Below are 23,960 nucleotides of genomic sequence, written 5' to 3' on the forward strand. Positions count from 1 at the left end.
GGTTTTTAAAAGATCAAGAGAAAAAAAAAAAAAGATCAAGGGAGACATTCACGGTGCTTTGTGCTTGGCAAGCAGCCTCCTCTCACAGTAGACAGTGGCTCAGAAACACCAAATGCCTGACTCCCACCTGTGTTTGGAGGTGGGGGCTTGTTGTGAATCCATTTGACCACTTTGACACCATTCTGTGCAGTGGCGATGTTTACACCTGGAACACAAGTGATGAGGTGTTCTAGGGGAACACCCCCTTGATTTTCCTGCACCACTTCCAGTCCTCCAAACTCGGCAGCATAACAATCTGGAAAGCTGAAGCAGGGGGAAAAAGTAGGCTAATCAAAATAATGGAACACCAAAGCACCTGCCAAACAGAAATCTTTAATATATCTGTTAATAAATCATTTCTCTTTAAATCTTCAGGATCTGGGTTTGAACATGAAAATTCAGGTCCCAGGGAGGGGAGGCAACCACTGTGGCACTGATCTCCTTGATGCATTCTGATGATACCAGAAATTCCTGGACAATGTTCCAGCAGAGGGGAGTTAGAAATAAGGCACAACTGGGTTCCAAGCCAGTTATTTACCTGCTTTAATATGTCAGTGCCTTTAGGGCAACCTAATCCAGTGCTGGCCCTTTTCCTAAGTGTACCATGTGGCCCATGGGATGGTTATATGGCCTTGTGAAGGACACCTCTCTCTCAAGTTTTACAACCTACTGCTTGAGGTCCTGTACACTCCTGCAGCATGTGTGCATACTTCTAGAATAGTGCTTACACTAATCTCATCTCTGCAGGGAAGAGACATTCCTAGTCATTGCTTATGTTTCTAAAACTCAGCACAAACACTAATTTACTTGAAGTACTGAGCCAATGGGTCCCATTTCAGATCTACTTTGACTTGCACGGTGCTAAAAATGTGAGGATGAAGCATTCTAGAATACTTGCTTGGAAGAGGTACAGGCAGAGGGCAGACCTTCTTTAAAGAGAAGACCTAAGGCATCATATCTCAATGGTTTGACATGTTTACCTTAATAAAGGCACAGTGCCCTCATGTGTCTGCAGGAGACTATGAACCTGGGGCGCAAATGTCTTCAAAGAGAGAATCACAAAAGGAATCTTATAGGAGTCTGGATCAAATTCATGCTCACTACAGAAAAGAGAAAAAACTGTTAGGGGACATTTCTCAGTGGTTGAAAACGTCTGCAAGGTGATTGCCATAGACAGTCCACGCCCACGTGCAAAAGGATTATTTCTGAAGGGGAATATATATACCTGAAGTCCTTATTGGAACAATGCTGTCTGCAGACAGGCTCGTGATATTCTAACTCTTCAAATATAATTGGGCTGCAATTTGTCGAGGAACCGTCATGTGACTGAGAAGACCCCAAGGGACTCTGCCGGGCCTGACTGCTGGGTAAGAGACACACCAGTCTGCCATTCCCTTGTTCACGGATTGCGACTGTGTCTGTTAATTTATATAAATCCGACACATTCAACTTGTGTCCAAACCTAAAAGCGAGGAAAAGGAGAGATATGCTGACATAGGATGTTTTTCTTGGATTATACAGAAATGCCTATGTATCTGATGAAACAAAGGGCTATCACCAAAAATGGTTCCTCAGATTCTTCAAAAGTCAGAGTGGAATAATTCTACTATAAATTCATTCACTACTAAACCAGTAATGCTTGGCACTTGCTTCAAGTCACCTCTGGCCCACTGCCCAGTAGTCTCTGTGTCATTTGGTACCTATTCCTCGAACTCTGCAGTTTCTGTAAATGACCTCACTGAATTTTCTCACATGGAAAGCTATCTGACAGGACCTCTTTCAACTTGGCTCACCAAGCTGGAAATCCCTCTGTATTAGCTACCCCTCACCACCTCTGCTTTCCTCTCTCAAAAGAGGTATAGTCCTTTCCAGCTACTCTCTCACCTCACCTATGCCTCCTCATGACCCACTCTTCCCGAAGCTGAACTCCTCAACCACATGTGCCACCCCCCACTGCTCCCAACATAGGTCTTTCATACTCGGGAGCTTAAAATCACAAGCTTGGAAGGCAGATTTTAGTTCACATCCTGACTCAACCTGTGTGGCCTCAGTCACCTTCTAGAACCAACCTGGGCCTCAGCTTTCCCAAATGCAAAATGGGAAGATATTACCTACCACATAGGGTTGATGTGAGGATTAAATGTCTGGAAAGAACTTGGAACATATTAAGCACTCGTTCAACCACTCCAGTGGTTTTTTTTCCCCAGGCCCTACACACACACTCAGACGTCCCCCTGACCAAATGCAGTCTCACGCCCTCACTCGCACGGTCTGCCCCTGCACACGTATACACACCCCTAGTACTCTCAGTCCTATACTCTGGTCTTGCGTCTAATGGAAACAGTTGCTATCTCAGGAGCTGCTCTGCCATTTTACCATCCAGCCCGTCAGCCTGCTCCCCTCAGGATTTTATCCACAGAACTCTGGAGGGATGGCTCTCAAGTCACCAGCAGCTGCCTCCTCCCTGCCAAACCTCGCACATCCCCATACATCCCGATGTCATTCTCACCTCCGTCCCTGGGGGCATTCCATCCAGTTCTGCCTCTCTAGGTTCCCTGTCCCTCCCTATCTGCTCTCGTCTTTCACGATCCCCTTTAGGAAAGTAACTGTCACATCAGATCTCAAATGTCCAAAACCAAGGTCAAAAATTCACTGTACCTCCTAAACATGCTTCCTTTATCTCTCAATTTCTGGCTTAACGATACAACCATTCTCCCAGTCATCTGGCAAAATAACTCAGCATCAAATTGACCTCTACTCTTTAGCTTCCCTGCTATGTAAGACCAGTCACCCAGTCCTGTCTCACCTGACAACTGGAACCTCAGCATTCCAACAGCATTTGCCCAGGCCTGGGGGCTGGTGTGGCACTGTCCCTCCTTCATCTCCCTTCCTGCCCTGTCCATTCCATCTCAGACCAGACCACCACCATAAGAGTCATCCTGAAGCATGGTTCCCACCACCACACCTACCCCCCTTACTCTTCCACTACTCAGGGCTCCCACAGTTCACAGGGTAATGGTCCAGCTCCATATAGAAATGCTATAGCATTTTCTCCTCCCTGCTTCTCCCTTCTGTTTTCTTTGTTCTATGTAATGATTTGTGTTTGCTCTTTCCTTTCAGACATGAGTTCCTCAGGAACAAGGGTTGTGTCTTCCAAGCTCTGCATTCTCCATAGAGCCTCACACTTTCATTACACTAATACCTGCTGAGCACCTACAAAGCCCTGGGTACTGAAAGCGATGGTCTTAAGTCCTTGTTGTCCTGGAGCTTCTAGTTCTAGAAGATACTAAAAAATGTTCACTCAAGGTGCCTGGGCAGCTCAGTTGATTAAGCATCTGCCTTCAGCTTGGGTCAAGATCCTACGGTCCTGGGAATGAGCCCACTGTCAGTGTCGGGCTCCCTGCTGGCAGGGAGTCCACTTGTCTTTCTCCCTGTACTCCTCCCCTTAGCTTGTGCACTCTCTCTCAAATAAATAAATAAATAAACAAACAAACAAACTTATGTAAAAAAAAATGTTGGGGCACCTGGGTGGCTCAGTGATTGAGCGTCGTCTGCCTTTGGCTCAGGTCATGATCCCAGGACCCTGGAATTGTCCCGCATCGGGCTCCTCTCAGGGAGCCTGCTTCTCCCTCTGCCTATGTCTCTGTCTCTCTCATGGATAAATAACTTTTTAAAAAATCTTAAAAAAAAAAAAAGTTCACTCAATGATGAATAAAACTCAAAATTCAATTGGAAAATAATAAAAGTACAGCTTTAGAGAATGAGGTCTCAATTTACTAAAAACCAAAGACATTTTTAAGATGTATGTTAAAATCAAATTCAGAATATCACTGCTTTTGTGTCTTTTCCTCTACCAAGCTGGAAATTCCTTAAAAGCAGCTACCATAATTTTATGCCAATCTCCACATCAATATAGGAATTCTGGAAGCCACCAATCAGTACTGACTAGATTAATGAAAAAACAAAAAACACCTAACTTACTTTTTTTCATAGATATCTGTAAATTTAAAAAGAGGCAGACAGCAGGCAGGAGCATCCTGAAGAATCGACATTGTTTCTGCACTGTAAAACAAAATTTTACTCAATTAGCGAATAGATGTTGGATATCAAAAAATGTTTTCCAAAAAAAAAAAAAAAATGTTTTCCAAGTTGTACTTAAAAAACTCATAAAATTAACAAGATGCATGGCTGACCCTTGAACACATGTCTGAATTTCAAGAGCCCACTTATATATGGATTTCTTTCAACAGAAGTAGTACAGTCCTGTAAATACACATTTTCTTATGGTTTTAGTAACACTTTCTTCTATCTTACTTTATTGTAAACATACAGCGTGTAACACATAGAACATACAAAACAGGTTATTAATCCATTGTCTATGTTATCAGTAAGGCTTCCAGTGAACAGTACACAATCAGTAGTTAAGATTCTGGGGAGCCAAAAGTTATATGAAGGTGTTTGACTACATGTGTGGGGGAGTGGTCAGCACCCCTCACCCCTGAATTTCTCAATGGTCCACGCAACATAAATTTGCCAGTTTTTGATATATCAAAATTTAGTTCCTGGAAAAACTTAAAAACATGACGTTAGAGACAAGGTGATTGAAGAATATAAAGTCAGACAATGGGATTTTTATCAGACTCAAGCATAGGGCTTCTCACACCTGTGTATCAGAAGGATGGTGACCACTCTGAGATAAACACCTTGTTAACAGAGAAAAAGGCTTGAATGTCTCCTGCCATGCTGTGGTTCACCTGTTAGAGACCTGGGGGGTGGAATTCCCACAGTTCAGTACACAACTGAATATATCATCCAAACTTTGGTTTTAAAAAATAAAAAGACACCCAGAAACACTCTGAGAGAAAACGAAAAGGCAAACTGTTGAGTGCTTGGCTTTGAGCTGCAGGATTATGGATTTCCACCCCCCTGCCCCCTCCGGCTTCTTTTTTGTTTCTGATCTTTCCAAAGTTTCTTCAGTATTATTTTTATTCTAGGGGATAAAAACCATAATTTAAAATAATGGTGAAGTACATGTCACAGAAAAAGATCTCTGAGAGTTCAGATTTTTTAGGAGGGAGTTCTGTTTCACTAGTTTCCCCCCAAAACAGGGAGAACTGAAGCATCACCAAAGCGCATTGAGAATAAAATCATCACCAGATTCCTACAACTGACATTATCATAATGCAGACTTTCGGAGCATCTATTTGATGTTTAGGATCTATCTGTAAGTTGAGTTTGGAGCTTTGTAGATCTACCCTTTACAGACAAACCTACCTTCTCCTAAGATTTGGAGGTAATATTTCAAACTTTCCAGGCTTATAAACTTTTATTGTAGAGGGGTACTATTTTTAGAACCTGTTCTGGATATGTGGTGTATTACTTTACTCCTAACTGCCTGCCAAGCTTAAGCTGTACTTCACCTTTGAGTAATGACTTGAAAAAGAGTTGGGATTATTCTAACTAGCTTTTTGCTAACTTCTAGCTTATTTATAAGCTCTATCAATTAGGAATAAGCATTATTGCATATTTAATCATCAAAGAGGGCTGGAAATGTGATCAAATCTATTTTCTTATTTCCAAAATTGTTTCTGGGCTACAATGTTATTTCTTGAAATAAATGGTTGGTTTTTACCTCAGTAAAGAGAGTGATTTATTAGCAGCTCCTGTGGCAAGTGAGACCAGGATCTTCTTGCTGCCAATTTTGTATCTGTGGAGGCTATTCACCGCACTGATTGCTTCTTGTAAGTTCTCCATCTGAACAACAGCCTTGAGCTGATAATCTGTATGGGGGCTGAGCTCAACACTCTTCACCTACAGCAGTAAAAAGGAAAATGGAACGCTAGGTCTACCCAGAACCCTGTCATCTTAAAACTAAAGGTGAATCATTAAGGAACATGTTTGTGAACTTCCATGCTTCTGTGAGGGAACTTGTCAGAACTCTACACTTCTGCCAAGCAAAACCTAAGTGAACTAGGACTGAGTGACCTTCAGGGATATAAAATTGGCCTGGCTTGCCTGCATGCTCTGGCACACACAGCTCTCCCATGCAGGCTCAGGGGCCAACACATGCGAGGAGTCTTTGGTCTTCTCCAGACCCTGCAAACACCTGGGACATAGCCATTTTAATAATCTGGAAGAGGTGCACTTCTAGCAAACAGCACCTAAAAACTCCATCAAATACAGTAAGGTATTAACGAAAACAGACAACATTACTTTAGAATCCTATTTCTGTATTTTAGCAGCCAGAGCCAAATAAGATCGTCAGCGTTTTATTTCCCAAAGTGCCACTTAAGTCCCTGCCTATAACTACAGCTGCTTCTCCAGTAGGTCTCTTGCTCTCTCGGGCTATGTCCTAAAAACCAAATGTATAGCATGACCATGAGCAGATCATAGGGAAAAGGAAGGAGTTCAAACTTATTCAGTAATCCTTATATCCTGCCTGTGGTTACATGTGTTGAATGACATTCTCTTGACATGGAGTGCTAGCAAAAGGTAAAAGAAAGGCAAGAACAAAAGAGAAAGGTTACCTTGCCATGCTTAGAAAATGCTTCCTGCATGAGCTGCTGCAGCTCCTTCCGGGATAATCTGTAGTCGATGTTGCTGATCTGGATGTCAGCACCGTTTGCAAATGGGTCTGGGCTGTCGGCACCAATGCTCGGATTTGCAATGTTGAAAGCAAGTGGGGATGCTCTGTTTAAAAGGTTTGGAGACATACTCCTGCTTAAGACATACATATTGAATTATTTTTAAAAACTGTGACTCTATTCACTTCATGTATATCATTTAGACTTTGTTTGAAGCTATATGTAGAAAGCAGCCTTCCACAACACAACCAAACTATTTGGTTTTCAAATGTAGGTTTATCTTAAATACACACTGATTGATATTTATTGTCAAAAGTACTACGTTGACCCCTTATTAACAACCAGTACATGATTTAACATCAAATATTCTTTTACCGGATTATTTAAAACTAAAGGCAAAAATTATAGGTGGGGGACGCCTGGGTGGCTCAGGAGTTGAGCATCTGCCTTTGGCTCAGGGCATGATCCCAGAGGTCCGGGGATCAAGTCCCACATCAGGTTTCCTGCACGGAGCCTGTTTCTCCTTCTGCCTGTGTCTCTACCTCTCTCTCATGAATAAATGAATAAATTCTTAAAAAAAAAAAAAAAAAAAGGGATCCCTGGGTGGCACAGCGGTTTAGCGCCTGCCTTTGGCCCAGGGCGCGATCCTGGAGACCCGGGATCAAATCCCACGTCAGGCTCCCGGTGCATGGAGCCTGTTTCTCCCTCTGCCTATGTCTCTGCCTCTCTCTCTCTCTGTGTGACTATCATAAAAAAAAAAAAAAAAAAAAAAAAAGAAAGAAAAGAAATTATAGGTGGCCCTGATGAATTAGTTTTCCAATTTGGGCATTTATTCTTGGTTTAGCCTGTTATACCAATATGTCATTCAACCTCTCCCTGGCTCTGAAAACGCTATATGTTCTTGCTCATGTGTTACAGTCTTTCTCCAGATCAGAAAACTTTTATGTGATTTATTTTTTTTTTAAAGATTTTATTTATTTATTCATGAAAGACACACAGAGAGAGAAGCAGGCTCTATGCAGGGAGCCCAATGCAGAACTCGATCCTAGGACTCCAGGATCACACCCTGGGTCGAAGGCAGGTCTAAACTGCTGAGCCACCTAGGGATCCCCATTATGTGACTTTTAAAATGTAACTTTACAGGGATGCCTGGGTGGCTCAGCGGTTGAGCGTCTGCCTTTGGCTCAGGGCCTGATCCTAGAGTCCCTGGATTAAGTCCCACATCGGGCTCCCTGCATGGAGCCTGTTGTTCCTCCCTCTGCCTATGTCTCTATCTCTCTGTCTCTTTCATGAATAAATAAAATCTTTAAAAAAATAAAAATAAAATGTGACTTTACAGATACAAAGTCACTTTCTGGAGTGAGTCTTCACCAACTCAGCAGAACAAATATGATGCCTGAAGGAGTTCATGTGATGCAACTCGGGCTTGTGGCTTCTGTCCTCCAGAAGTACTGAGGGAGTCTGGATAGCTTAGATAAGCTAAGCGTTACTTAGGTAATTATGGTGGTTTACAGAGACCCTTGCTTCTCAAACAGCTCCTGGTAATTATGCTATGAATAAGAATAACCAACTCGTGTCCAGTTTGGGCTTCTTCCCCAACATGACAAAGTAAGGAAGAAACAGTAAGGACATCTTAACGTGCCTCCCGTCCAGGCCAGGGACTCCTGGATAAATTTCTTTGTACTCTGCTTACCCTGATTCCCACTTGGAGGAGGGAGAAATGGTGAGGACCACTGGCCCCAAACGTTAGCTAATTACCTAAGAAAAAGTGGTGATGGAGGAGGAGGGGTGGAAGACTCATCTTTCCCTTTGAGCACTCCTATATCACTTGCATTCTTTTCAACAAATGTTATTCTGTAAGCCCTACCCTTTTGAGTAACTACCCCCACGATCAAGAAGCCAGACTCACCGAGAAGACCAAGACTGTGCAGTGAGCAAAGGACTGACTTGCCTCGACGCGATCAACTTGCTAAAAGCAGACGGGTAACTCACTTGGAACGGGGTCTCCTCTTTGTCTTTTTTCTCTACGGGAGAACTGGTGACACTTCGGGCACAGAGGTTCTCTTTTCTAAAGGAGGGAAAAATTGAAGGGGATGGGTCATTGGGTTTCCTTCATGTTAGACAAGCATCCGTGAGCAAGAGTAATTTAACCTACTTCGGATTGGTTTTGTAAGCAGATTCTGCTGTCCCCGAGCTTTTAGGTGCGGGCGCTGTGGCGCTCGAGCTTCTGTGAGGAGGTGCTGCCAGCCTTGGGTTACCCTGCTGGGAGTCACTGTTTCTAGTCCCAGTCTTCGACTCCAGGCGGCACAGCTCCTTAAAAGAGACAAGTGCAACGGATGTGAAAATGTAGGTACCTAAGGAGGGTTAACGACCGTACAGAAAAGAAAAACATGGAACTCGGAGTATCATCAAAGACAGAAATAAAAAAAGGACACACCAAAAGCAGGCAGGCATGTAAAACACAGACACCAAAGAAAAACCAAACCTACCATAAACTTCAGAAAGCAAGAGGTATCAAAGTTACCTGTAAACTTTTAACATTTGTGGTTTTTGTAGCAGATCCAGAATTTGCCTGCGACCCTTTTCCAGGCATGGCTTTGGCACTGGAAGATTGTTCACTTGTATCTTTGATGAGGCACAATTTTGGATTCTTAAGTTTTTTGGGAGACTTCGCTTTATCGGCAATTGCACTGGAACTCTTTGTCTCACAGAGTTCTCTAGTTTTTGGAGTAAATGACACAATGATCCTATTACCAAAGACATCTTCGTTTTCCATTCGCTTCTGAGCCCGTTCCGCACTATCTTGGTTTATGAAGCGGAGAATCGCACTGCAGCCTGTGATACTCAGCACTTTCCCACCACAATTATCAGACAGGCGTCTGAGCCTGTTGCTGATGCTCTTGCCATCTTTATTTGCTGGTAGGTTATAAACATAGAGCAGAGTATGGCACTGCTGATACAGAGGAGAAGTGTTACAACAGGTTAACTCAGGGGCACACGTTCAATTACATAATTAGAACAACAAGGAGGGATCTCTAGACTTAAGCTAACAGCCTTAGCCTTGGAGAGGAGGTCATAATGATTTACAGGGGAGAAGGTAAACTTATGTAGACTGAATAAAAAAAACACAGAAAGGGAGAAATGTACCTTAAATGATCACTCTAGTGAATGAAAATGGCCAGATTTACTGTTCTGGATAATCAAGTCTTTTTTTTTTTTTTCCTAACCATAAAGAATAAGGATCCCAAAAGTGGACAGTGTGTTACCTAAAATATATTTGACTTAAAGGTCTTTGACTTCAGAAAAGGGAATGCCAATTTCTTTATATATTTCTTTATATATTCTCCAAAGAGCTTAAACACAGCTCAACACTGGTAAACATGCTTATCCCAAATTAAAACTAAAAGAAATGCTCACCCTGCTGGAAATATGATCCTAGCATGTGGCTCAATGAGCTACAGGTGTAGCAATAACCACACCTAATTGTGCAAGTGCGCATGCATGGTGGGGAATGTAACTGTAGAAAACAAGCCCAAGGGTTCCTGGGGCTTAAGGATTAAATGCCTCAATGGTATACAACTAGGGGCACCAGGGTGACTCAGTCAAGCCTCTGACTCTTGGTTTCAGTTCCATTCATGATCTTGGGGTCGTGGGATCGAGCATCATGTCAGGCTCATTGCTGAGCAGTCTGCTTCAGATTCACTCTTTCCCTCTGCCCTCCCCCTACTCACACATGCACTCTCTTTCTTTAAAATAAATAACTCTTTAAAAAAAAAGGTGTACAATTATTCTGTTTATTTGTTGCAAAACATGAGCGTGTGCAAACCACCACCATATTCTTTATCCATGCCAGGAAGTTAATGGAGTAATAATGTTTCCATTATTCCAACCACTAGACACAAAACACTGCTGGCTTTGGAGACACAAATGGCTCTTGGTAGGGTTAACCTATAATTCCCTATGATACTATGCAACAAAATAAAAGTAAAATCCATTCATATCAATTTTCTGTAAATTTTTAAGAGAAGAACTATTTCTAAGCCTTATTTAAAAACTCTGGCTAGGCAGTCCTGGTGGCTCAGCGGTTTAGCGCCGCCTTCAGCCCAGGGTGTGATCCTGGAGACTTGGGATCAAGTGCCACATCAGGCTCCCTGCAAGGAGCCTGCTCCTCCCTCTGCCTGTGTCTCTGCCTCTCTCTGTGTGTCTCTCATGAATAAATAAACTCTTAAAAAATTAAAAAAAATAAAAATAAAAAAACTCTGGCCAGCCTCCTGCAAAGAACGGCCTCACTTGGTGACCCCTATTACAGGTGGTCTTTAGTCTCCATAATGTAATGTCAGAATACAGCAAAAAAGAATGCAAACCCACTTACTGGCATTTTTAGTGGTAACCTGGGGGGCAAGTCGGAAATGAACTCTTCAAATCTGATCAGCTCGTTAGCATGATGTAGCAGGGCTTCTGACGCTTGGTTTTTATGGACCAAAATTATGTGGAAACCATGCCTGTGTCTCAGGTCACTCAGTTCCAATGCAAAATTGACATCAGCTGAAAGAAAAGGTACAGCCCACCCCCACCCCCAAACATTAGAAGGACAGAGACATACAACTCCACCGACACATATTGAGAAAAGAGGGATGGCTAGACCATATCCAGAGTAGCTTACCACCTCCCATCCCCTTCATGTGGGACAAATTAACACTAACAGGACAATTTTACCACATATTTACATTGAATTCCAAGACACATGTTACTTCCCGTAATAAAAAAGAGCAAATACTGACATTTTATTAGGGAGCATCAACTTTGGAACTGATTCTTCTTAGATTTTTACAATTAGCAATACTGGGACCAGGGTAAAAATAAATAAATAAAAATATATTTTCTTTAACTGGCTCCACAAGAACCTGTACTCAAGTTGTAAGGAGAAAATACAGAAAACCCACATAGACTCCACTTCTTCTCTAAACAGCTCTCAGACATAAGCGTTAAGTATGTCCTGTGTGTTTCAGCCTCTCTGGGGGCATATTTTACTTTAATGTGTACCGGCTTCTCCAACTATTCCCATATAGTGGGTTTTGTTGAAATTAGCAGATGTTTCTGCACTTACTTGACACAAGAACCACCGTGGCTGGAGCAGTGTGCGTGTTTGCAAACCTTCGGAGACTCTGGCGGAGCTTATCGTCAGCCGCATTCTTTGCGGTAGCATTGATGTGGGCAACAGTTACCTGTGTTAATATAGAATAAGGACAAACAAGCGAGAGCTTAGGTCAGAAAACCACTATGCGTTCTGCCCACATCTTAAGAGATGGTCCCCGAGGAAAGACACATTACTGCCACTTAGGAATGGAAGAAAATTATAAGTGGATCTCAGTAACTTCAAATTGGTCTCTCCGTACAAATGAACTGGATCCATTATTATGCCTGCTTGCCTCTCTGATCTTCTGCTTTTATACTTTATCCATCCCCCCTTCAGAGAACAGGCAGAAAAGGAAGTGAAATCTGAAGTAGGTAAATTAGCTCTAACAGCTTCTGCCAACAGCTGGGGAAATAGCAGAGATTGGTATATAATGAAGGTATGACTTAGCGCTGTATTTAATGTCATTTGTCTCCACCATACATTGCCTGTGGCTTTTGGGTCTGGGGTCAGGTGGTGGGACAGGGGAGGCTTCTGTGTCCCCCATCCCCACCCCAAGAGTTAAAACGTGTTTATTTCTGTTAAAGCCATGAGGCTTACATAGCAGTCGCCAGAGCAAGGAAAGGGTTTGAGAGGTACTTCAACTACGTGCAATACACCATAGAATTTATTAGTTTTTTTAAGGAGCATGGACATAGAATTTTAGGCAGCAATATAGCATATCAATAGAATTACTTGTCCAAGAGTCAAAAGAACTGGATTCTAGTTCTGGTTTAAGAGAACAGACTGCAGTCAGACCATCTGGATTTAAATCCTAGCTCATCCAGGGCACCTGGTGGCTCAGTGGTGGAGTGTCCACCTTTGGCTCAGGTCATGATCCCTGGGTCCTGGGATTGAGCCCTGCAGGGAGCCTGCCTCTCCCAAGTAAATCCTAGTTCATCGGCCATGTGAACTAAAAAGTTGGTTAAGGGCAGCCCTGGTGGTTCAGTGGTTTAGCGCCACCTTCAGCCCAGGGCCTGATCCTGGAGACCGGGGATCGAGTCCCACGTCGGGCTCCCTGTGTGGAGCCTGCTTCTCCCTCTGCCTGTGTCTGTGCCTCTCTCTCTCTCTGTCTTTCATAAATAAATAAAAATCTTTAAAAAAATAAAAAATAAAAACAAAAAAGGTACATTTAAAAATAAATAAATAAATAAAAAGTTGGTTAACATCTTGGTGCCTCAGCTGAATTTGTCTATTTCAAATAAATTCTATGAGCCCTTTCCATAGGGCAGTCATGGAAGTCAAAAGAAACAATAGACATAACCATCATACTAGCAGAGCAATAATCACATATAAGTAGATTATTGAAACATCAGATATGATTAAATGATTTCTAGCACTTTAGAAATATTTTTTTGCTAATTTCCTCTATTTGCAAACTTGACAGAAATATATATTAAACTAACTCTAAATTAAAATTCTTTAGGAAAAAAAACCCCATGTGGTTATTCTTCTACCATAATAATTTTCTTTTTTTTACCTGGCAATTATTCAGCTCTTGGATAACTTCTTTGTTTTCTTTACTAATGTCGCACACACAGATGAATTCTGCTTCTCTGTGGCCTTTAAAAAACTTCTCACGGATTCTCTGTACAACAGCAGTAGCTGAGCGGCCAGAGGGAACTGAACAGTTTTCAATATCCCAAAAAACTCCAATGGGGGGTAAGTTTTCCAGCACCTGTCCGGTTAGTGCAACTTCTGGTGACCCTTAGGAAATGTTAACACTTTCAATCACATATAGTGAAAAAAAAATGGCAAACTAAAATAAAATCATAGGTAGCTACCTATCATTTTTACTGGCAGAAAAATGAAATTACTGATTGATGTTAAGTTTAAGGATACCAACCTCACTGGTTGACCTAATAGCACAACTGCAAGTTGCAATAGTATTTCTAAGCCATTATTCCTATTTTTCAGGAGAGAACAAATCTGAAGGTCAAGTTACTTCAAACCCACAATACTTCAAGCCCACATTGCAAAGCACGAGCCATCATCATTCTCAGGCTGATCATTACGCTTCTCTGAGGTGAATGGACACTGCAGCTCTGCGACCTGATTGTTATGTCTGCTCATGCTTGTCTACCCACTCAGTATGGAAGAGCAATGAAGAGGTGACAAAGTGTAAAGTTGTTACTGTCCTTGATTTAAAAAAAAAAAATGTAACACTGCATTAACATCTGACTTAATATTTTAAAAAAAGGTTTTCGAAAGATAAAATACCACATTAGCTAGTTTTGGGGGAAATGACAATAGGTTTTTCACTTACTGTTTTTCATCAAACATTATAAAATCTTTCTAAATATTAAGTATTTCTATAGAGTACACAATTAACAAGCATGATTATTTATGAACCTGTGTAGATAAAGAGTCTCCTCTAGCGCTTACTTCTCCTAATATACTCCCTATTTTTCTATACACAGCGTCTGGTCTCAAATAGGCGCAGCTCAACATAAAAGACAAATGACTTGTTGGTCTGTGAGAATAAAAAGATTTTTACCAAGAGGTAGAAATGAAGACTCATATACACAGTAGCTTTAGAACCACAAGGAATCTTTTCAAGGCGATTAAATGCGGTGTTAGTATCAGATACTGCAAACTACTTAAATATGCACATTTTATACCATACTGTCATTTACCAAATTTCGAAGAAGCTTTGCCTAGACTGGTCGCCAATAACAACGTGGTCTCCTTCCCTGTTCCTTTGGTTCCACAGCCATTACACAGAGGAATAGTAACAGGTGCAGTTTGAGTATTTGGAGGTGGTATATTTGGCCAGACTTTAGCAGCATCAATTATACTATTTCTTGCCGGCTGTTTTAAAAATTTTTTTAAAAAGAGGAGGAGGTTTCAGATACATCATTTCAGAACCTAGAGTTATAAACAACAACTGAAAATACAGTCTAAGTGTTTCTTCTTTCCACCTGTTAACCTCTGGTGGAATGTATTTTCAGTACTTCAGGGCATTCCTAAAACTATTAGCCATCAGTTCATAAACTCACTTCAAGAAGTGACTTGAAATGATCTAGGAAGATATTCACATGATCAGACCTTTACAATCTAGGGCACGTGTATACCGCAAAGGCGACCCTGAACAATCTACGTGGAAGTGATTGAGATCTTTGCTTGAATATTCATGTGATCGAGGCCAAGTTCCAAGACCCTCAAATTATTACAAAAGAACAACATGGCGTGACCTACATTACACAAATGGGTCCACGTATAAGGTGAGTATTAAGTTATGAGAAACTGCAATTGTGCTCTAGCCTTTAAAGACAGAACAGAACACGAAGCTTTGCCGAACTAGGGTTTACAAGAAACAGATTTATTACAAGAGCCTCTAAAAGCATCAACTACATAAATGATGACTCTGTACTTTTTTGAATGGCCCTTCCATTTTTACCCTTTGCTTCTTTCAGGACCAAAAGAAGCTGCACTGATGGGGTGAAAGCTACCTCACAGAAGAATCTTCAACCCCATGCACAATAAAGATTTTTCAAGATCTACTTTTTTTTTAAAAAAAAAGTCATTCCTCAAACATCAGCTGCACCCAACAGAACAAATAAAAAGATACACACCTTGTTTAGACAGTCTTCGCAGTAAAGTGAGCCCTTTAAACAAACCGGAGGTACCACATTTAGGTGCAAAGAATTGGTGCACAAGTGAGGCGTTAGCTCCGACTGTGATATGTGCTCTTCCAAATGCCCTGGAGCCCCGCTTGTGAAATCAGAACAGGGGAAATAGCCAGCAGAGGCGCAGCCCTGGAGAGCCGGAAACTGATGCAGCTTGTGCACATTACCATGACATGATTGGAAATGAAGCTTTCCACAACAGGGCAGGTGTTTGCAGGAAGATAGATTACTTTCTAGACACATGCTGGGAAAGTCACTTGCAATGCCGGCCAAACTGCTCCTAGCTGAGGCATTCTGGAGTGAAGACGCAGACTGGAAAGCAAACCCTGACCCTACCTGACACGTGATGGTCCTGGTGCTCTGCGAGTCTAACAGTGCGCCTGGGTGAATCAAGCTACCAGTACCTCCACTACCGCCGCCACCACCACCACCACCAAAATGCATTGGTGAAGTGGAGGGTTCATTAGGGCAATGAGCACAGCAGCTTACTTTGGGGACAGGTGAAAGCTGTATTTTAGGTTGCTGAAGAGAATGAATATCTGGAAGTGGGACTGCTGGAAAGAGTTTAGAGCCAGCATGAAGGGGAGATGGCACATCCTTTAATTCCACAGCAACTTTCTTGTTCTCCATGTAATCTTTCTGGGAAGAGAAGATCAAAACGCAAATTAATGTTATGAGGCCAGTGACTTTTGGTTACTCACATCCTACTGCAATCCCAAAATGAAAATAGTGTTCAATCCTGTTCACATTACTCCACCATAACCAAACAATATGGAATGGCAGCTGAAACCAGGGGTATTCTTCAGAGAGGTCTGCAGGAGGTGAACACTGAAACAGACCACTAAAATCAAGACCGTGTCTGTCCTTCCTGAATTTTAGGTGACTGGGGGCGGGTTCTGCTTCCATGTTCAGCAGGGCAGGTTAACCATCTGTGCCCCAGGGACTTCCCTTCGATAACTTCCCCTTGCCTCCTAGGGTCTTCTAAAGACAAAACAGGTGGCATGAAAACAACAGTCACCAACAGCATTCAATAAAGATGGCTTCCAAGCCATGTACTTTGAGGAAAATACTTAATGGTTCCTGCAGTCAAATCATCAAGGGTTTAGGAAGGTCCTCCAGAGGATTCCAAACATTAAAGATGAGATTAGCTATCTGTCCAAGTGGCCCACCCTTGGAGGTTTCAAATGTGTAGCTGATGACATTAAGCAAGTTCCAGGGTATCATGACCTAAAGCCATAATGCCAACAATGACTTTATAGCCAGGGACAAGATTAAGAGTAATTAGAAAATTATTTGGGAACAAGGTTCCAGAGAAAGAGTTTGTTATTCGCCTCTAACATAGACACAGGAGGCCAGAATATTTACAAGGTTATAGCATAGCAGTGTCAGAGACTTGGGTCTGAATGCGCTCAGTAACTGAGGGCCTTGGGTAAGTTACACAACCTGTCTATACTTTAGTTTCTTCCGCCTTCAATTGGGAACAATAGGATATACCTCCTGCAGTTGTTAGAAGGAGGAAATGAGATAGTGCATGTAAAGCACTCAGCAGAGTACCTGCCTCTTAAAGGAGATCCAGCTAATCAGTAGCCCTTACTCACTGCAGGAACTATTAAGAGAAAGAGGATGTCCTGATATAGTGAGAGCGACATGCTCTTCTCTCAGAGCACAGAAAGGGCCATATGACTGCTATGATTTCACTCCTTTGGCTGTGGTTCTACACTCATCTGGGAGAGTACACTCATTTAGGAGAAATCTGGATTTTTCACTTGGACATTTCCTAAAAGGGAGGTGACAGCAATTGACTGACTGCCAACAAGCAGTGTGTTCTGCCCTCTTCGTAATTACAGTTCAGGCTGGAAATTCATCTACTGGCATTGTGATTTACAGACACCTGGCTCTCATGATCAGGGTTATTATGAGTTGGTCCCCCTGAATTTACTCCATTCTGGGTGCCACTGATAAAATCAGGTTTCTGGATCTGTAAAGCTGAGAGCACAATCCTGTACAATGTGACTCCACAAGGGTCAGATCCTCCAGCCTAGAAGCCCTGCCTAAGCTGCCAACCCTGTTGCCAAATGTCCCTAAAAGAAATGACCTCAATTACTGATGCCATGAAAAAAAAAAAAAAAAAAAAAAGAAGAAAAAGAAAAAAGTATATAATGAAAACCTGGAGAAGATATGGAATTTGAGTTTTTTAAAAGTTACTAATACCCTTATGTAAATTTACAGTAAAGACTCATTTAAATTCCAAGTGCAATAGCAAAAAAAAAAAAAAAAAAGTGGTAATATGGGGCATGAAATGGAATCAGAAAAAAAGTCAAAATCACTATGAAAAAGCAAAGGAAGTTACAGACATGTTTAAATATTCAAGAGAAATCTTGAATAGAAAAAGACTGCCAATAAAGTCCTATTAATCTTGCTTCAATTTTGAGACTCAAATCTCAGAAGGCTAGAGTGAAATAAAATCTATTTTATACTTTCCTCTGATTTGACTCTATAATTTGGATTTTATCTCTGGCATCTGTGACTTTTGATAAGAAACAAATCATCCCCAAATTTTAACATTAAATATTTAAAGCACCTACAATACTTAGAATAGGAATACAGGAGTTAAAAAATTTAGGCTCTCCTTGAGTCAGGAATTATAACCATGTGCTACAAGGAGGAATAGGCTGGATACGAGATAAAACTTAGTACAGACTCCAGGGAGAGACACTGCCCCAGACCAAATGGACCGCTCATCTATTTGCATAAGGAGTTTGCTGTGTCCTCAGTCTTGCGCATAGTTACCGTTTGGGGACTAAGTGGCAATGTCTGCTCAGGACGAGAAAAGCAATTAGAGAATTTCCAAAGCCATGGCTTAGCATCATTATTTTGTTGCAGCCATCCAGGTGTTCTACTGCAGGAGTCCTCAGTTCCGCTTCCTTCCATCATACAGCCATACAAAGTGGTTCAACATTCTTTCATCTTTCTTTTCTTTCATTCTTCCACCCTGTTAAGAAGGAGACTGCAATGTTATTTATTTGCCTAAGTACAAATTTCATTATTAAAATGGAAGATTGCAGGGGCACCTGGGTGGCTGTTGGCTCGGATCACAATCTCAGGATCCTGGGATGGAGAGATGGAGAGTCCCACATCACGTTGTGCTCCCTGCTCAGCGGGGAGCCTGCTTCTCCCTCTCCCTCTGCCGCTCTCTCTCAAATAAATTTTAAAAAGTGAGACCGCAACTGTACTTATGGAACAACATTATTTACGGTATAATGGCTCCCATTAAGTCAAAGAGTAAGGAATAAAGGTAGAATTCTAGCCAAATGCCAACCCATTTAGCCCTGAGCAGGTCTTTTCTATAGTTTTTCTTAATTCTTCTCAACCATCTCTCCCTAAAGACTCTCCTGGTAAAGGTCAAAAAGTTAACCGAGTACGTAATTTTAGTAAAAGAACAGCTACATGTCTTCATTACCAATTACATAAGATTCTGAAGTTGACTTAATAGCAACCTATCCCACTGTGTCATTGATGTGACTATGGAAGGTCCAAACTAAGTGAACTCTTTGGACTCTGAATTTGATTTTGCTACAGAACAAATCGAACCAATTTCTTCATTTACTTATTACAAAAATACAATCAGATATACCACCAAAAATCTAATCGAGAAATCTCCAGTCACAGATGTGCTGTATCTACCCCAGTGCAACCAACTGCATTCTTACAAGTCTTAAACAGTACAATAAAAGCAGATCAAATCAATAACAGCCAGTGGGCGTGGAGGCAGACTGCCAATGGTAAGGACAACTGAACCTCATTTCCAAGTCTTTGCCATTATACCAAACAACTGCCTATTCTTACCTGCAGTGGCCATTTTAAGGTTATCAATTTATCAGAAATTTCAACTGGACATAAAGAAAACAATTTCTTTTAAGTCTCTCTCTCTGAAAAGATGCTCTTCTCAAGAGATTTTAATATCTACGTAGTATGGTGAAGGGAGAGATGAGTATTCTATCTAAAATATAGAACCAATCACATAAAGCAGGGGCAGGCAAACTATAGCCTGCCAGCCAAAACCAGCTCTTTACTTGTATTTTAAAGACCTTCAAACTAAGAAGGTATTTTATACTTTTTAATTCTTGGGGGGGGGGGGGAATCAAAAGAATCATATCTTGTAACCCAAAATTATATGAAATTCAACTTTTGGTGTCTCTATTTTAAATAGATAACTTTGTTTAAATACTGTCTGGCTATTTTTGCACTACAGCTACAGAGTTGAGTATTTGCAACAGAGACTGCATGGCCCACAAAGCCTAAAATATTTACTATTTGGCCCTTATGTGGAAGCTACAAAAACTTATATTAAGTTTCAGTCTCTTCCTCTGCAGAGTGTGGCTAAGTTCTTCCCCTCTACAGCATTACGAAGGGGGGAAATTATGGAAATGACCCCACCATCTGTCTTCACCAATGTAGAGCTTGCGCCAAGTACAGGGTTTGCAACATAGTATATACTGAGTAATTATTGTTAAGTGAAGGGATAAATATTGTAACTATTTACCTACTACTAAAAGAGTTAATCGGGATCTCTGGGCAGCGCAGCGGTTTGGCGCCTGCCTTTGGCCCAGGGCGCGATCCTGGAGACCCGGGATCGAATCCCACATCGGGCTCCTGGTGCATGGGGCCTGCTTCTCCCTCTGCCTGTGTCTCTGCCTCTCTCTGTGACTATCATAAATCAATGAAAATTAAAAAAGAAGAAGAAGAAAAAAAAAACTTTAAAAGAGTTAATCTGGAGGGAGAGATGGAGTGTACCTCCACAACTACAATAAATTATGACAGTTGTTCTTCCTACTGAACACAGATCTCGTAACCCCCAACCATCTCCTCTCTGGATCATGGGAACCTGTGATGTTCACAATATGCAACTTCAACATGCTCTTTCAAATTTCTTCAAGACCAATCCTGAAAGTGAGTTAAGAGGCAGAGTACAATACAGATCACAAACCATTTTTATTTAACATTATTTCCTCATTCAACAACTATTTATTTAGTATCTATTATATAACAGGCCTGTGCTTGGCACAAGAGATACAATGATGAAAACAACCAGACAATAAGATCCATTTGTGTAATTTTTTCCCCCCACAGTAAAGCAGGAGCAGGAAACCTGAGCCTGAACTATACAAGGTTGAACTAGACAAGGGAGAATTGAGCTACATTTTACCTAGGAGTAAACACAAGTTTAATTAGGTTTTGTAACTTGGCCAAGATCACAGAATTAGAAAGGGGGCAGAGCCAGGCTTGTCCACCTCTTTCTTTCCATCACACCAAGGCACCTGCCTTCTGTATTTATTGCTCAACACAATCAAAAGTACAAATGTATTAGCTTTGGGGATCCCTGGGTGGCTCAGCGGTTTAGCACCTGCCTTCGGCCCAGGGCGCAATCCTGGAGTCCCGGGATCGAGTCCCGTGTCGGGCTCCCGGCATGGAGCCTGCTTCTCCCTCTGCCTGTGTCTCTGCTTCTCTATGTCTATCATGAATAAATAAACAAATCTTCAAAAAATATGTAATAGCTTTTAAGTTGCCTGCACCCAGAAAATTTCCCATTCCTGGGAATGCCACTAAGTAACTCAGGTAGCCAAAACAAGTTTTTTGTTGATTTGAGTGGGAGTCTTTGAACAATTAGTGCTTGAGAGCGCAGCCGTCTGATGTCCGCCTGTATATTAATCTCCAATTTTGCTGCTCCCTATCCAGGCAGCTTTTAGAGAGTTCGCAACCTCTCTGAACCTCAGATCCTACGCGTAAAATGGGCCTGATTATAACTGTAGCATCCTCATAGGGCTGTTGTCGGGATTTAACGAGACGAAGTATAAAATCTAGAAGCGGCCTCCTCTTAACACGAGTTAGTCTTCGACCCCCACACGACACAGTCCCCTTACTTACTTTTGTTTCGTAGCTCTTCTTACTAAAATTGTTTGATTTTTTTTTTTTAATTATGCCTCCCCGACTTGAACATAAACTCCATGGCAGCAGACAAGCAGACACCACGTTTTCTCATTCATTGCTCCACTTCCTGCACCTGCCAAGTGCCTAGCACCGTCTCAACGATTGCTGAACGAGTCAAGTGTTCAAGAAATGTCTAGGAAGATCCTTTGGGTCTTGATTTCCCAACATGCAAAACTGTATTTCCAGCTCGGGGGGGGGGGGGATGTGGGGGAAGTCCAGAAGATAAAAGGTGACTGGAAAGCTCTTGGTAATGCCAGAAAAAAAAAAAAAGAAAAAAAAACTACTTGGGAAACTAAAACGTGTATGGAGGCGTAGCGTTACAATTAGTAGTGGGAGTGGCTCAAGCCCTAAGGCAACTCAACGTAGTGTTGAGTCTGTCTGTCAAGCCAGAGACTATACCCTAGGGAGTGCTGAACCGTCCGAGGGGAGTGCAAGAACGCTCAAGGAGGGGGGGGGGGCTGAAAAACATTCACCCCTGTCTTCCCTTCTTAACCTTCCAACTGTGCACGCTGCTCCGGAAAGGCTGCTCTCCACACCTGGAAGCCCCCCAGGGAACAGGGAGACAGGTGCGGGCGGGCAGCCAAACACCCCCAAAGAGCAGCAGCGGCGCGGCAGTGACAGTCGTGAACCGACCTGAAAGGGTGACAACCCAAACCCACGGTGGGGGCCTGTCTGGTGGGTCCCAGTCCTTCCCCCCGGAGCAGACAACCTCCCCCACCCCCGCCAGCAAAGGGCAGGGGAAAGGGGGGGGACGCTGTCCCGCCTCCAGCCGGTGGCCCCAGAGCAGTGAGCCCATCAGGAACCAGTCCCCAGCGGTGCCAGCCAACTCACCTCAGCCGCCGGCTCCACCTCCGCTCACATTCCGGCCCCGCTGCCTTCCCCCCGCCCCCCCAGGCCCTTTGTTTTGATTCCCGACTCCGCAGCTCCCGCCGCCGCCGCCAAGCGCACCCTCCACTTCCGCTTCCGCACCGCACCGCCCCTGTCGCAAAACCGACGCCCTTCTCTCCACCCCCCGCCGCGCCCGCCCGCCCGCCGTGGCCCCGCCCCTTCCTCCACCCCGCCCCCGCCGCCGCGTCCTCCCCGCGCGGGGCGTGCTGGGAACCCCGGGGGGGGCGGGGCCTCGCGGCCCTGCAGCCTCGTCAGGCTCAGTCCCCTCCCGATAAACCCCTAAATAGGGACCTTCCCAGGGGGAGACCCCGGCTTTTTGGGGCCAAAACCCCCTGCTTAGGGAGGCCTTCTCCCTGGCTTATCGTGGTGGAGTGGAAAGGAACCTGATAAGCGGAGAATGAGAGGGCTTGTGAGGTGGAGCCGGGCGGGGGGGTGGGGGTTGGAAAAAAACTTGCCAATCGGGATTTTGATACGATTGAGCTTTTTGGGTCTTTGGAGGGAAGGCGATTTAAACAGGATTTTGATGAAAAACGCGACGGTTTTGGCGCTCTCGCTGATGTGCGCGCGCGAGCTCCGCTCTCCCTGGTTCCCTCTGGTCACGTGATGGCTCTCTCGCTGGCTCTCTTTTTTTAAATTAAGGGATGCATAATTTGCGCAGCATCCTTCATCTACTGCAACCTAGTGGCGAGTGGAGAGAAAAATAACCGCCCGCGGGGCTTCCCGCGAGGTCCCGGTGGGGCCACTTCTTGCAAGAGGGTGACCCAGGGGGCAAACAAGGGAGGTGTGTGCCCAGGCTGTGTGCTGCACACTGGCTCCCCCTCCCACTAAGGGGTCCTCGTGTTTTCAGTTAGAAAACGTCATTTTTAAAAGCCCTGTAGCCCAGAGCCCGCTGCAAGTGCATGCAAACTTTTCAGGGATGGGGTAGGGGGAAGCGCTACGAAGCCTGTAGGGGCTTGTGTTTTCGGTGGGTGGATGTGACATGCATGGTTGGGTTTTTTTTTTTTGGCGGGGGGGGGGAAGGGAGGGTTGGTGCTTCACGGTCTTTTACCTGAAGTCATTAAAAAAAAAAAAAAAAAAAAAAACCTAAGCATGAGACGGTCGCTTCCGAAACTGCCAACCGCTCCCTACTTCCTGTGGCTATTGAGAAAAACAAAACCCGCATCTAAATCGAGACATATTTAAGACGTGCAAGCTGAATCCGACCTACAAGTTCAATTCTGAAGTTTGCTGAGAAACAGATTCATTTTGCAGAAGAATAAGCCGAAATGGCCAAATGAGATTTTTTTTTTTTTTAACCCCCTGCAGGATGAGGCCATTTCATTAAACAATTTGGATTTTGTTGCGGGGGCGGGGGGGGGTGTGATTTCAGGGAAGCTGATACATCCCTGTAGGCATCCTTGTATAGTCCTATTGTGGAGGGCAAGATCAAACACGTAGCTGAAGCACCCTTTGTGCTTGATTCTCATTTTCCAGAAAGCAGATGACAAGCACACACATCATCTGCCTGCTTAGGTATTTATTACTGCTAAGTAAATCCTCATTGTGTCTGTGTGTGGGTATTATTTTCCAAGTGGGAATTAGAACAGATGAAAAAACAACCCAGTGTCTGTTTTTTTTTTCTTCCTTTTTCTTTCTTTCTTTCTTTCTTTCTTTCTTTCT

At 43.1% G+C, this 23,960-nt stretch overlaps 1 protein-coding gene across 10 annotated transcripts in view; it reads right to left on the reverse strand.

Annotated features, from left to right (window-relative positions):
- Positions 1–22,370, reverse strand: part of MARF1 (meiosis regulator and mRNA stability factor 1) — a 40,719-nt gene extending 18,349 nt beyond the window's left edge. For 2 of the 10 annotated variants that reach the window (XM_077906715.1, XM_077906721.1), the window contains exons 1-16: positions 22,245–22,370; positions 18,216–18,417; positions 15,372–16,064; positions 14,433–14,607; positions 13,277–13,503; positions 11,731–11,848; positions 10,996–11,168; positions 9,148–9,576; positions 8,779–8,936; positions 8,533–8,691; positions 6,567–6,759; positions 5,672–5,850; positions 4,021–4,101; positions 1,265–1,501; positions 1,020–1,139; positions 128–303 (exon numbers count right to left, since the gene is read on the reverse strand). In XM_077906715.1, coding sequence (XP_077762841.1) covers positions 128–303; positions 1,020–1,139; positions 1,265–1,501; positions 4,021–4,101; positions 5,672–5,850; positions 6,567–6,759; positions 8,533–8,691; positions 8,779–8,936; positions 9,148–9,576; positions 10,996–11,168; positions 11,731–11,848; positions 13,277–13,503; positions 14,433–14,607; positions 15,372–16,064; positions 18,216–18,359 — 3,262 coding nt within the window. In that variant the 5' untranslated portion in view covers positions 18,360–18,417; positions 22,245–22,370. The remainder of the gene's footprint in view (positions 1–127; positions 304–1,019; positions 1,140–1,264; positions 1,502–4,020; positions 4,102–5,671; positions 5,851–6,566; positions 6,760–8,532; positions 8,692–8,778; positions 8,937–9,147; positions 9,577–10,995; positions 11,169–11,730; positions 11,849–13,276; positions 13,504–14,432; positions 14,608–15,371; positions 16,065–18,215; positions 18,418–22,244) is intronic. The other 8 variants (XM_077906723.1, XM_077906720.1, XM_077906725.1 and 5 more) reach the window with 8 other exon arrangements.
- Positions 22,371–23,960: the final 1,590 nt, after the last annotated feature.

Source organism: Canis aureus, chromosome 8 (assembly GCF_053574225.1).
Source record: "Canis aureus isolate CA01 chromosome 8, VMU_Caureus_v.1.0, whole genome shotgun sequence".
In the NCBI taxonomy this organism is placed as follows: Eukaryota; Metazoa; Chordata; class Mammalia; order Carnivora; family Canidae; genus Canis; species Canis aureus.